Below are 15,025 nucleotides of genomic sequence, written 5' to 3'. Positions count from 1 at the left end.
ATTTTCGATAAGTTTATAGTAAACAAGATTTTTAGTGAAGAATGTCATAGTCTGGTTTCTTACAAATTTGAATAAAATGTGTGCATTTATGGCTGTAATATTATTAAATGATATCATGTGAAATTATTATTCTCTGTCACCAGGATATACCTGTCTGGTGGTTTGGATTGTCACATGTATTTAAAAAGGCAGCTAGGTGGCACAGTAGATAAAAAAATGTTGAAATCAAGAAGAGCCAGTTCAAATTTGGGTTCTGACACTTCCAAGCCTTTTGACTCTAGGAAGTCACTTAACCTCTCTCACTTTCCTCATCTGTAAATTGAGGATAAATAGTAGTAGCACCTACCTCTCAGGGTGGTTGTGAGGGTAAAATAAGATAATATTTGTAAAGTGTTTTACATACCTTAAAGTACCAACTGCATTCATTCTAGCTATTATATTGGTATTAGATAGCATCAGATGTCATCTTGATATAATGAAATTTTTTTTAAAATAGTAGACGAAACTTATTATTTTCAGATTGTTCTCATTTTAGCATATACTTGTGGAGAGATTAGCAGAAATGGTATGGCCCTTTGATAAATCACATTTTTTTTTTTGCAGTGACAGGTGAAGTGGCATTCAAGTAATTACATTGCTGACCGAATCTATTTTCTTTATGTATAGTTCTTTTTGCCTTGATTGTAGATGTTTCTATTGTTTGTTTTTGATCATTCTTCTGATATAGTATTGTGGAAACCCATTGTTACATTTTTAAAAAAAACTAGTAATTTGAAAATACATTTCTCTGGACAAACTCCCAAGGTTTTCACCTAATGTTAAATGTTACCAATTTTTCCTTCCCCCTTAATCTTCCAGTAGTAGTCTACCTATTTTTAGTTCTTTTGGTATTACAGAAAAAATGGAATTAATTTCTCTCTTAGATCTTCAATTCCTTCACTAATATGGCAGCAGTACTTTTAATACTTGAGTGAATGGGAAAACATGGAGTACGGTTATGACAAGGTTATTTTACCATTTACCCAAGTAGAAAAGTACTGCTGACATATTAGTGATGGAATTACTCCTGTGAATTTGTCTTTCCCAGGAGTTGGTGCTGACTTATTTATATTGGCTTAGGTAGAGTTAGCTTCTCACTGCTGGCACTGCTTGAACAGTAAAGCTATGCTGATATATTGGGCAGCAAATTGAAACAGGGAAAAAGAAGGAAAAAATGCTACTAATGAGAAGTAGATGAAGAAAAAACATTTTGAACCTTTGAATTCTCATCCTCGCTCTCTCTACCTCTGCCTCACCCATTCATAACTTCTCCCTTCCTCCTTAAATGAAACAAAAAGCCAAAGGCTGTTAACTACAGGAAGTCAAAAGATGAAGGGTAAAGAGTAATGTGAAATTGGCAGAATATCTGAGCTTTGTTTTTACTTCATTTAAACACCTGTCATTACACTTTACAGATTATAATAATGAAGATGAATTTGGAAGAAAGTTGAGGTTCCTCTTGCAACAGCTTCCACCTGTTAATTACAGTTTGTTGAAGTTTCTGTGTAGATTTTTAGCCAACGTAGCATCACATCATGAGGAAATTTGGTCTGCAAATTCTTTGGCTGCTGTCTTTGGTCCAGATGTCTTCCAGTAAGTTATTTTATAAATGTATGCATTTAACCCAAAGGGAAAAAATTTTGGATTTATGAAGTGTTATATATGAAATGTAGTGCCTTTTAGAGAATTCAGACTTTTGGGCTATTATTTTTATTATAGATTTGATTAATCCTCCCAGCTTGATTGGGAAGAGTATACAATGCCATTTTCCAGATGAGAAAAACTGAGGCTCAGAGGTGCTAAATCAAATCCTCTGAAGAGTTCATAATAAAAGGGTACCTGCCCCTTGACTTAAAATGTGTTTCAAATCATCTTTGAGATAGTTGAAGTATGGTCAGAAGTAGTTTTCGTTTCCTATAGGAGAAAAGTCTCCTTTTGCCAAGTGTGTTGATGAAGACTCCTCAACTAAATTTAGGATTTGTATTTTTAGCATTTATACAGATGTGGAAGATTTGAAAGAGCAAGAAATAGTAAGCAGAATAATGGCTGGACTTCTGGAAAACTACTATGAGTTCTTTGAGAATGAAGAGGAAGATTTTTCATCTACTAATGATTTGAGTTCACTAACTGAACAGGTGAGTATTCCAGTTTGTCCTATTTTGAAGACTAATTTAAAAAATTAAAGCCATGTATTTATAACTTTCTATGAAATAGAAGTATTGATTCTTAATCTTTTAGTTGCCATATATTGTACATAGATAATACATGATTTGTAAAAAAACATGAATTCAGAAATATTTATGGTGTATGACACCTAGGGCATGCCTTCTGGTCTGTTATTTGCATTGTAATGTAAAATTCATGTAAACCTTAGGCCATCCACTATAAAAAATTGTTTGTATTTTCTGTCCAAGATTTTTTGCAGATTATTTGCAGAGGTGTATTAGAGATAAATGAGATTTAGAAATGAGACCTAGAAGATAAGTAAAAAACTTAAAATTTGCTTTGTTTTTAAATTTTTGATAAATGGAGAAATGAAGTTCAAGGATACTCTCCTAGTTCCAACGTGTTAAAAGTCATTTTTGGTGTTTAAGATATTTAAGCTTCTGTAGTGCAGAAATGTAGTTATGTAGTAAGTAAGAAATGCCTTTAACCTGAAATAAGGCTGCACATTTAATTTCTCTGTGAGAGATTAAATTATCCGTTTTATCTGTTTTTGGATACATTGTAGTTTAAAAAAATTATTTGGTATTTCTTTATAGTTTAAATAGTTTAGGATTATAATATCTCACCCTTAGATAAAACTGTAGTGTGATAGTTACAGTAAAATTCTATGATTTTTAAGTCCATTTAGAGTTTCATGACTTTGATCTGGATTGAAATTATTATTTCTTTAATGAAAAATGATTTTACCAAACAAAATAATATTCTGTGTAGTTGTAGGTGATATTTTAACTATGTTGAACAAAATTTTTTTTTTAAAGCAATGGGGGTTAAGTAACTTGCTCAAGGTTACAAGATCAGTTATTTTTTGTGTGGGTGCCGAGTATCTGAGGCCAGAAACGATCCCAGGTCTCCTGACGCTGGGGCTGGCACTCTTATTCACTGCGCCACCTGGCTGCCCCTTGAAGAACAAATTTTTTAAAAGCTTTTAACATATTTTTCAATGAATGTATATTTTTGATTATAAAGCAGCTTCGTCTTGTCATTAAAATAGGCCCAGAGTGGATTTGGAAACACTTTGGTAATTGTTAGTTACTGTATTTACTTGTAGGTAATAAAAGCATTTCTTGGAAAATAAAATAATCTGTAGTTCAGTGACATTTTATTTTATCTGAATTAGAGTGGTATTACTCTGTGTATAACCTGAACTCTAGATAAATGGTAGTTTTTTTAATGCTTAGAAATGCTTGAGATGGGACTTTTTTTTTTTGATATTGCCTGCTATCTTCTGTGTGGACTTTACTTTGAATATTTCTGTCTCCACTTTGTTCCTGTTTTTAAACCATAAACATGGATAGCAAAACTATTTTTTTTTTTAAGTATCATGAACTTTAAAGAAATGACACAGTAGCAAATGCCAAATGCATCTTGCTGTGTGAATGAAGGATGAAAATGTGCATATGGGATTAAAACGTACGGGTGGGCTTTGTAGTCTGAGTAGGTGACACATGGACATTTTGGTGCAGTTTTGAAGTTGACAGCTACCATATGTGGATCTCAACTTAAGAAACATGGTAAGACTAAAGGAAAATTATGAAGTACCTCCTTTAAAAGAATTGTCTGTGTTTGAAATGAAAGTAGAGGTGAGAGAGTAGTTACATTTGCAGGAATTACTCATTGCTTATGTTTTAATTGCTAAAATATATACTTTTGTTTGAGAATTTTGGCTCATTTGCATTTCAGTGATTTTTACTTATATTTGTAAACTTAGGTTTATGCAAAATGGGATAAAATAAACTTACTATTTGAATCATTCAGCTAGATTCTAAGATTAAGCTTTGACTTTTAGGGGATTTGTTACATGGACTTGATACAAAGCATTTGTATCACAACTGCTACAATATATATTGTAAGATACACCTTTGTGAAAATTTTTTGGATTGTATTAGACTACTCTGGCATTCTTTGTTTATTGGGATTTGGTTGTATTCCCTGAAATCTCTTAATCTACTTGTGTAGAATGTGCATTTTGTGTTGTTTTTCAGTTAGACATTGGAAAAATGGCATGGGTCAAATGAACTAAGCTCTGAAAAAATGAGAAGTGCTAAATTAAGGAATATGTAGTAAAATTGTACACATTTATTTGTTGTCTGTATTTGTGTCTATTTATAGAGGAAAGGAAATTTGCCTATTGGGAAGGAAATTATGGTAATGTAGGTTGGATAGAGGGATGAGCCCTGGGATATTTGTATATAGGTAGTGATTCTTCGGGCCTACTAACTACCAAAATCTGTATTTTTATTGTGATATATACATACATATATATGTATATATACATATATTTGTTTAATATGTATATATTTTGATACATATATTTGTTTAAAAGACTGTATGTTTTCTTATACTAGGAAATATAATAGGATGCAAGTGAAGGAGCAGATTTCTAATTTTGCATATTTATTTTTCCTAAGTAATTTTGACAAACTTTATTTGGATTATGAGATAATAATAAGGTGTTTGAGTGAAAATTCAGCATAATCCTGTTTTATTTCAAATTTGAATGAATATAACTGTTGCCGCTTTTTCATCCATTAATGAGGAATTCCAAACCCTAAAGACTTAAATATAAAGTTGGGCCTGACCCACTCTCTGTAGTAATGCTGTTTTACACTGGATTTCATGTTTTATGAAATCAAATTTGCCCACTTGTTTTCTTCCTTCAGTCTTTTTACTATTGATGCAATGACTTGGCTATTATACGCCTTATTAAATCAAATCAGGAGACACTCTTAGTGATAATTGTGACTACAGAAAGGAACAAATGGCTGGTAGAAGACAAGTAGAGATCGTGTTTGAGACAAGCTAAAGAAGGTGAACATTCTCTTTAGTATGGAGTCCTTAACTGAGGATGGAGGTGACATAATTATGTTTCTTTATACATTTGAGAAGGCAGGCAGCAGCGTTCTCCAAAAGCTGGAGTCTGGAGAGCAGGCATTTCACGAAGCCCTAGAGAAGGGAATTACAACAATGAAAGAAAGAAGAGATGTAAGTATGGATAAGGATCCACCAGAAGTGGAGTTGAGGCAGAAACATACACAGAACAGTTTTAAGTAACATCTGAAATGAATTGGATGCTAAAGAGCTACTGAGAAGTTGAGAGCCAAGCATTCATTCTTTTTTTTCTTAAGCATTTAATAAGTATTTATTAGATTGAACTGATGCATCTCCCATTTGCGCACGTAATAAATGAACTTAACACTTTTTTTAATTGATTGAATCAGCTTCCATTTAGGCACATTGAGAAGTGCTTGTTCCTGAAGAGCTTCATGGAGATGGAGTTAGGCCACATTTATTTAAATGAAATTTCTAAAATTCACCGTATCAGTTTAGGAGAACTCATCTTTATATACGATCATTATTTTGGGGTGGAAAGTAATGGCCACTTTTTAGCTTTTTGGCTCTTGTCTTACCAGATTACTTCTAGAGATGATGATAATAGAGGAAAGTAAAAGTTTATTTGAATTAATTTGAATTTGTGTGAGAATATGTGTGTTCTATAGATCACTGATTTTATCTATCTCAAGTATATTTTATTGAATGTGTATACATTTTATTATCTATATTGCCAATCATGAAAATTGTAGCAAATTCATATTTCCAGAATCATCTCAACCTAAAATTTGGGAGAGTGAATGCATGTAAATTCTTGCTCAATTTAAAAACCATCTCGCTTGTTTTTTCTTTTATGCCTTCTTGTGTACCTTTTATACCTTCCCTAGTCTCAGATGCCTTTGCAAATTAGGTAGTTAATAGTTTACATTTCTGATTTTATTTATAATTGTGACTTTTGTTTTAAATTGGTAAATATCTGCCTTTTTAAGGCAGCTATTCACCAAAAATTTCTCTGTATTTATTCCTATATTAACCCAGTGTTATATATGAAAAGGAAAGTCATTTGTGATTTGGTACAATTTAAAAATTTACACAGGTTGGCCCCTATGTAAATATGTCCTTATAGCTCAGATGGTGCTAATATTACCTTGGGTGGCATTTCATAGCTAAAAACCCAGATTATGTAAAGTGCCACAGATTTGTATGTGAATATAGCACTTAAACATTTAATATTTTAGTTCTTAATTTCTCAAATAATAACCTCTCCCTTACACTTCAGCTAAATTGAACAAATTCCACCTGCCATATAAGTTCTCTCTCTCTCTTTGCTCGGTCCTGTTCTTATGCCTAGAGTGCCTTCCCTGTTCCTATGAGACAATTTAATAACAACTGACATGGTTTAGTATTTTAAAGTTTACAAAGTGATTTACCTACCTTATTTTAAAATTTACATTAATTTTATCCTCAGTAATCCTGTGAGCCTGTGATATAGGTACCACAGATAGCACCTTCATTTTATAGATGAAGAATATGACATTCAGAGAGGTTAAATTGTAGGGAAAATGTTAGAGGCAAGCTTATGATTTAGGGTTGAAAGGAAGAGATTTGAGATTCAGAGAGCTCAGGTGACTTTTCCATGGTGTCGCAGGTAGTAAGTAGCAGGACTCAAACTTGGGTTTTCTCTTTCCAAATCTAGTCTTTATACAGCTGTACCACACTATAATTAAACGTTGTTCCCCTTGCCCCTCTGATAACATTCTTCTTTCTGTTGTTGCTATTGTTTAGTCCTTCATTCGTGTCCAAGTCTATGTGACCCCATGGACCATGGCATCCATGTGGTTTTCCTTTTTTTTCTTTTTGAAGGGGGAAGGTAGGGCATTTGGGGGTTAAGTGACTTGCCCAAGGTCACATGGCTAGGAAGTGTTAAATGTCTGAGGTCAGATTTGAACTGATCACTGCACCACCTACCTGCCCCACCATGGGGTTTTCTGGGCAAAAATACTAGATTGTCATTTCTTTTTCCAGTGGATTAAGGCAAATAGAGGTTAAAATGACTTGTCCAGGGTCACACACTAGTGGAGGCTGGATTTGAACTCAGATCTTCCTGACTCCAGGCCCAAGCTCTCTATCTACTGAACCACCTAGCTGCCTCCTCTTTCCATTGTACCATATTGCATTTACCCATTCCTTTAAGTTTGACTCAAATGCTGCTTCTTCTTGGGGCCTTACTTCATCCCCCAAATTGGTAATGCCTTTCCCTTTTGTATTTCATGTCCCCCTCAAACATTTGTCATATGTGGTAATTATTTGTATTATGTGTCATATATCCTCAGACTGTAAGCTTTAAGAGGGCAGGGATTATGTACTCCAATACCTAGAAAAGCTCTGTGTACAAAGTAGATGCTTAATAAGTTTATTGAATTGAATTTGCTTTACCTCAAGGGAACCCTTCAGGACTTTACTTGTGTCTTGATCACTCTCACTCATATTTTTGCTTTTTCTTTAGACACAATTTCTAGCAAATCTTTCTGATTTCTTAGTTTACTAGAAATGAGAATGTGGGAGGAAAGGAAGGGTTATTAGAGATAGGCATTGAAATAGCCTGACAGCAAGAGAGAGAGCTAGGGAGAAATTATTAAAAGCAGGCCAGCAAATTCCTAATATCCAATAGTCTGGGATTGTTCAGTTAGGACAGTTAGCCCCATATGCCTCAATGGTAGCAGAGACCTTTTTGTGCTACAACTCAGGACAGTCACTTAAGGTGCCTGCCTTATCATTAACTCAGTTCCACCAAAAAAGGACAGGGGAAGGGAATAGGCATTTATTAAGTGTCTACTATGTTCTAGGCTCTGTACTAAGTGCTTTACAAATATATCTCACAACAACCCTGTGAGGTAGGCGCTATTATTATTCCTGTTTTACAGTTGAAAAAACTGAGGTAGAGGTCAGATGACTTGCACAGGGTCACACAGCTAGTAAGTGTCTGAGACTGAATTTGAACTCAGGTCTTTCTAACTCAAGCCCAGTGCTCTTGTCTCCTATAACACCTAGCTGCCTTAAAAAAAAAGGGGGGGGGGGGCAATGATGTTGGCAGTGCATTTCCATTTCCATCAAGAATAATTAAATTTTGCAATTTAAAATTAAAATTAAACAATTTAAACCCTTTTGTTACTATAAAAGTTTTGAATTTGTAGTTAGAGGGTAGGTTTTGAATATTGGCTTTTGCTTTTTGCTACCTATATGATTCTTGGGTAAGTTACTTAACCTCTCTGGACCACACATTATTAATTTGTAAAATGAGGAGGGTTGGACTAATTGAGCCCAGAGATCCCTTTAAGCTATAATTCTATAATCCTCTCTTAGTTGATAAGCAGGATGACAAACCATTATAGGATGCTTTGATATAATGATGGTTTTTCTTTTTCATAACTGCAGTATTAACATGGAGTTTAGAAACCACATTTGGACTTTATCCTGAGAGAGCACTGCCATTTTCCATGATTGTAAAACTTAAGTGTATTCTTAGCACTTCTAGTATATTTGATTGGAATGATTTGAATTCAGTGTGCTTTCATTGTTCATATGCCCTTAAATATATACTGTTCAGTTTACAAAAAATTATCAAAGACCATTTACAACATATTCTACCTTTGGGGCATTTGAAGAAGTTAGATTTGATCATTGGAACAGGTACATTTGTAATTTTTTCCCCCATTTTCATTACTTTAAAAAAAACTCTCTCAAATTTTAGCATCCATTGCCTGTTTTATGAGACTTATTTCCTGAAATAATCACTTTGAGGGAACAAACACTAGATTTGTCTTCCCATTTAAGAAAGAAAGAGTGAATTATAGTATATTGAGACAATTCTTTATAAACAGAACAGATCCTATCCAGGTAATGCCCCTTCTCCATCAAAAGTCACAGATTTGACCATTTCAGGTTCAGCAGACTTAGTCTAAATAAGACTGATTTCATTTTAGAAATTTTAATAAGGTTTTTTTTTGAGTGTATATGTGCACTTTTCATGGATTTTTCATGCCTGTTAAAATAAACTCATTTTGTGCACTTGGAAAGCAGAGAGCGATTAAGAAACCTTTAATCTTATATTTTAAGAAAATTGGGCAGAAGATGAGGTTGCCCTAATGTTAATCATGGTGCTTAAATTTTCTTTGGTAGTTGAAAGGCATAGTCATGTTCTCAGTGGGATTCCAAATGTATTGTTATTTTGTCCTTCTTTGAGATGTTGTTTGCTTTTCCAGTCCATACTTTTCCTTTTTTCAGACCTGTAGAGCAAGTATCAACAACATTCTCTTAAGTGAGACTTGGATTTAGAAAGTTTTTTAAATTTCAGTTTCAAAATGTTCTTTTATAATAACTTGTCTTTGGCCTATAAATAAAATAATTTTATCAAAATTTGGATTGTCAATCTTTTAAAATTTGTTTTTTAATAGATTAATGAACTCTCTGAGGAAGAGGAAGATGATGAAAAGCTAGAGCAGTCAGAAGAACTTCCAGAAGATTGTGCAGAGAAATCTAAAGAAATGCCAGAGGTGGTACACTTGAGGATGACCGAGAACATCCTGGAATCTAATAGTGTTAAAGCATCAACAAGGTAAGGATTCAGTTATTAAAACCTTGGTTTTCAATTCTTGAAATATGCATAGAGATTCCATGTGACTTTTGAGGTTGCACCAATTGAATAAAGGAAGAAAAAGAAGTGATTGTTTTTTAATTGAAAGAAATGAAGGAAATTTTTAGTTATAAGCACATATTTATAGTATTCTGGCAGATGACATATCTCACTCTTTAGGATAGTTTAGGGCTGGTACTTCCAATCTTTCTGTCAAAGCTTTAAACTCTGCTGTCTGGAAACTGAGCTAGGTAGACAAAGGTAAATTTTTGGAAGCCTTGGAGGGGAGAGGAGTCACTGTAGATCCTCCCTGTTGTGCATCCCTGTTCCAACGTGAATATAGAGAGGCAACAGCAGCGTTCCTATGTGAAGTAGTTAAAATATACGGCATATTTTTAATTTACTGAGTACTTTTCCTTGCAATAACCTTGTGAAATAAAAAGTGAAGTATAATTTTATAGATGAGGAAAATGTAGTTTTAAGCAACTTGTGGAGCGTCATGGAACTGGGACTCAAAATCAAAAATTATATATTGTCAAGTTCTCTGTTTTTACCCTATATCATTCTGTTTTCTTCAAGGTAACATGACTTTCAGTGTGTTTCAGATTAAAGAGGTGGCACAGCTACATATCTGGCTTATTATTTGTGATTAGAAATTTATGGGAACCAGTTTAGTCACGTACTGAAACCAAACGGCTTTGGCATAATGAGTCTGAGTATGTATGTCTCAGATAAATGGAAGTGAAGTGTAGTTTTAAAGTGCTATTTATTCCCCAAAGGAGAAAGTGTTCTCCTTTTCTTTAAAAGAATGACAGTCATTGTGACTTGCAGAAAATTTTGGAAACATTTTATTTTCTGAGAACTATCACCCTACCAATATCATTTATTAAAGAAGCTTGCATTCAGGTCATATCTTTGAAAGTCATTGTCATGAGTGGTGAGGAAGGGAATAAAGAATAAGAACAGGTGAAACCTAAAGGTGCTAAAATTCATTACATAAGCATCACTTCTGCATAAAGTAGCCCCTCAAATGGAGTGATAACTGTAGCATGTTCTGTACATACTTGAGGGCTCTGTAGTTTCCCTGTTGTGCATGGGTACTCTTTTTGCCAATGCTGATTACAAATCTTCAATGTATTTTGCAGTTAGCTATTTAGTAACTCATATTCAAAAATTGCTGTGACCACAAAATTCCTTATTCAGTTATTACCCTGTTGATCAGAGAAACTTAACTTAGCTTGGTTGGCTCTCAGTCTCAGGTGATAGTTAAACCAGCTTGTCATTAGGTCCACAAGAAGTGTTTCCAGCTTGGTAGGACCTACCAGAACATGGTCTCTTCTTTAATGGCTTTTGAGAGTCTAGAATCATTGCCAAGCTGTGGTTTGCCATTTCTCTCTCCAGTAGGGTGTCTTAATAGAGTTCAAATAAATACTTCTCAGTGACTTTTCAGAAAATAAGTAAGCATAGGGGTTTTAACATCTGAAAAGTTCATAATTGAGCTAGATTCTATTTCTGATCTTGGGCAAGTTATTTCCCTTTCTTAGTTTATAAGCATTTTACAAAACTCTGTTCATTTGAAAACATTACTTTTTTTTTATATTTGGTAATAATGAGAGATCTGATTTTTTTAGATGCAAATATATTTGAGAAGAGAATGTTGGAAAAGGAATAGTAAACAGAATCTAGTCTACTCTTCTCAGTTTGTAGTTGGAAGAAACTGAGACCGACATGGGGGAAATGACAAACCCAAGGTTTTATACCTGGCAAGTGAGAAGGACAGGACTCAAATGCATGCTTTTCTGTTTTCATAGTGCTTCATCACACTGCACTCTTTTACTTTGAGTATATACTAGGCTATAGCTTTGGTATTTTAATTATAGTTGATATCATTTTTTGTTTAGACTGCTTGTTCCTTGACTGGACATAAAAATTATTTATCCATTTGATGCATACCTAAGCATTGCATTCTATAGAAAGACTTTGTTACCTGCTGCTGAGGTAGCTTGAGAAACAGCATTTAAAACTTTAAAAAAAAGCATGAGGATTTTACTTTATGTATAGTTAAGTGGTTGATAGGTAGGTTGAACATTTAGTCTTATTTACTTTGTGTATAGTTTCTGTTTGTGATAGTGAACAAAGTGAATCCATTTAAAATGTTTTTACAGCAGTGTCTTTTGTTTGTGTGTATATCATACATAGCAACTTCACCTCAGTAGCTTTTCTATTCTGGATTTATTCATCCTGTTAAAAGTGAATTTTTCAGTTATATACTTCCCCAAAACAACTTTCAACAATCCCATGGCATACATTTTGGAAAATACTATCTCTGTATATATTGATTATATACTTTTCTGAGTTGCAGTTGATTTTTTTTTTTCCCATTCTACATGATTTCCTTCTGGCACCTTTTCCTATCCTCTGTCATCTAATGATTCTTTTACTGTTCTTAATTCACTAAGCTATTAGTAGCTTACTGTGTGAAAAACATAGGAAAATATAGTGTAGGGTTTTGCATATATGTAGTTTGGTTGTTAAATGAATATGAAAATAATTAAGACATGGTTTCTCTACCCTTAATACTTATAATACCTCTCACAGTTCCATTGCACTTTAAGATTCAGAGAGCACTTGCAGTCTCATGTGGGGCAATGGTACATAGGTATGCAAACTATTCAGCAATTATAGATAGTGTACTTTTTGTAAAAGGTTTTTTCCATTTCTCCTTATTCCTGTAACTTTCCTATTTATTTCTACAGGTAAATGAATACTTAAACAAATAGCAGTTTTTACACAGTGTTTTTTCTAGTGAAGGTTATTTTTGTTTTTTGCTGCACAGTGAAAAACTCCATAGAAACATATTCTGAAGTCTTTGCCAGCAAATCATTCTCTCTAATAGAAAACATTGTTTTGACTCAGGAATTGTGCTTTAAAAAAAACTTGAATACCACCTACTCCCAAAGGAAAACCTACTATATGATGATTTGAAGGAACTGGGGATGTTTACCTATAAAGGACAAAACTTGGCTTGGTTATTGAGAAAGGAGGGTGAGAATGGCAGCAGGGTTAGGGCAGAAGAAGAACTGAGAAGAGTTCTTACATAATACCAAATTTCAAATATTTGAACATACAATAAAGACTAGATTGATTCTACTTGGTCCTAGAAGACAGAACTAAAACCATTAGGGAAACTAAAGAGGAAAATTTTCTTAACAGTATTGATGGAAAAGTGGAATTTGTGGAAGTTAAATTTCTGTGCCACTGAAGGTTTTCATTTGCTAGACAGTGATTTTTCGCGAGTATTTTAAAGGGCATTTGTATGTCAGCTAGGGATGGAATTTGTACTTTTTACATCACAGGTTTGTCTTAGTAAAGTGCTTTGAATACCTTAAAGGACAACACGTTTATGAATGGCTATTATTACTAGCTCAGTGAGTCTATGAAAAGGTCTTGAGGTAGCATTATGGTTTAAAAAATAGTGCAGAAAATTTAAAGATATGAAAAACAGTTCATCTAATGAAAAGAAGTAGTAGGAGATAACGTATTAGTATCAAACTTTTTTTTTTGCTCTTAACTCTTAATTTATTTGCCAGGATAACAGGTATATGTTTTGGGGAAGCATGCAGTTTTCCAGGTAGAGAAGATCAGAGGTGAAGATAAATTTTTTGCTTGCCTTTTGACTGATCCTGGGGTCTAGCCCAAATCTTCCAAGTGATAGTCCCCTCTTTATGGATGGAAATATTCCTTGTGTTTATAATTGGAATGCAGTGACATCATACTGGAAATTACAGTTGTTAAAATGGAATTTTGTGTAGTGCATTGCTTGTGAACATTTGTGATTGTTCTTGAAGACAATTGCATTTCTTGAAGGTACAGATTCTGTAAGATAGATTGAGAGGAGACTCTTTAATGTTTACCCTCAGCCCGACATACACAAATGTTATTTATTTTGCTAGTATATGTAAGGTCTTTATAAGCTACTGTGTTAATGTTCTCTACTGCTGTGATTAAAAAAAAAACAACCAGTTATTTTTATTTTAGGCATTTGAAAACTGATGCTCAGAGAGAGTTTAAATGATGTACCCAGAATCACACAGCTAATTAGTATACATATATGGTTTGTCAACCTTGAATCTTTATATCTGCCGTAACGCGTGCTTCACAAAGGTATCATTCTATGATTTTTAAAGGAAAAAAATTGTAAGGTACTTTTAGAAATAGTTTAATATACTCCCCTTATTTTATAGATGGGTAACTGAGACCTGTCACTGAGAGTGGTAAAATAACTTTTCTAAGGTCACAGCAACTAGTAATTGAAAGGACCATGACTTGAAATCATTATACCTGACTGCCAGTCAGTGCTATTTTTTTTTTTAATGCGCCACTAAATTAAAATCCTTCATTGCAACAAAAGGAATGTGAGGGCTCTTTTAGTTCAGAGTTTAAAAGTGAGGACAACTGATCAGTTTCTTTTCTTTTTTTTTTTTGGTGACAAATACCTCTCCAAATGAGTAATTATGTGATATTCCATGTCCTAACTGGAGATGGGAAAGGAAATCTATATGCAACTTAAGTGTCCAAAAGTAATTTAATGAACATTGGGATCCACTTTTCCTTTTTCGTATGAGAAAAGTCTGATCTTAGAACTGCTGTAAGAACTGTGTTAGAACTGTTCTTTCTTTTTGGGGATTCCAGGATGGTGGTGAGCAAGGTATGTTATTGTTTTCTCCTTTTCCACTCTGTTCTTTGAGATCTTTTGAATGTAGTTGAAAGGAATAAGTATGAGTTTTGTGATTTGCTAGATGTAGAGGGTTCTATCTATGATGCCAGTACTTTGGAATTCTTTTAGCCCAGATAGATACCAGTGAAGATATTGGGAAAAGAGGGGGAGACTTTCATGTTGGTTTTAAGGATTAGAGCAAAGGAAAAAAAAGGAAATACAGGATACTAGCCAATTAATATGGGCATGAGTCTTCCCTGGGGATTTTGGGAACAGTGCCAGGATAATGGTGCTAATGTCTTCCCTTAATGATTTGAAGTCTTGTGGATGTGCTTATGACTTTATCACTTGAGATTCTAAACATGAATGCAGATACTTTCCATTGGGGAGGGGGGAATAAACTTCTGTTATACAAAGATCCTAAAAAGGACTTACTGCTATTTATAAGACCTGAGTTCAGAACTTACCTCAGGAACTTAATAGCAAGGGAATTAACATCTGTCTGCCTCAGTTTCCCTGTCTCTAAAATGGAAATGCTAATAGCACCTATTTCCCAGAGTTATTTTAGGGAGGGGATGAAA

General features: G+C 33.9%; 1 protein-coding gene across 2 annotated transcripts in view; it reads left to right on the top strand.

The window, feature by feature from the left end:
* The window catches only part of FAM13B (family with sequence similarity 13 member B), a 107,253-nt gene that overhangs the window by 33,020 nt on the left and 59,208 nt on the right, over positions 1–15,025 (top strand). For both annotated transcript variants that reach the window (XM_069104274.1, XM_069104273.1), the window contains exons 5-7: positions 1,455–1,632; positions 2,030–2,174; positions 9,549–9,709. In XM_069104274.1, coding sequence (XP_068960375.1) covers positions 1,455–1,632; positions 2,030–2,174; positions 9,549–9,709 — 484 coding nt within the window. The remainder of the gene's footprint in view (positions 1–1,454; positions 1,633–2,029; positions 2,175–9,548; positions 9,710–15,025) is intronic.

Source organism: Petaurus breviceps, unplaced genomic scaffold (genome assembly GCF_028583685.1).
Source record: "Petaurus breviceps papuanus isolate PSGF00001 unplaced genomic scaffold, PetGlider_PUasm1.0 685, whole genome shotgun sequence".
Taxonomy (NCBI): Eukaryota; Metazoa; Chordata; class Mammalia; order Diprotodontia; family Petauridae; genus Petaurus; species Petaurus breviceps.
This window is presented reverse-complemented; position numbering and strand designations above follow the sequence as displayed.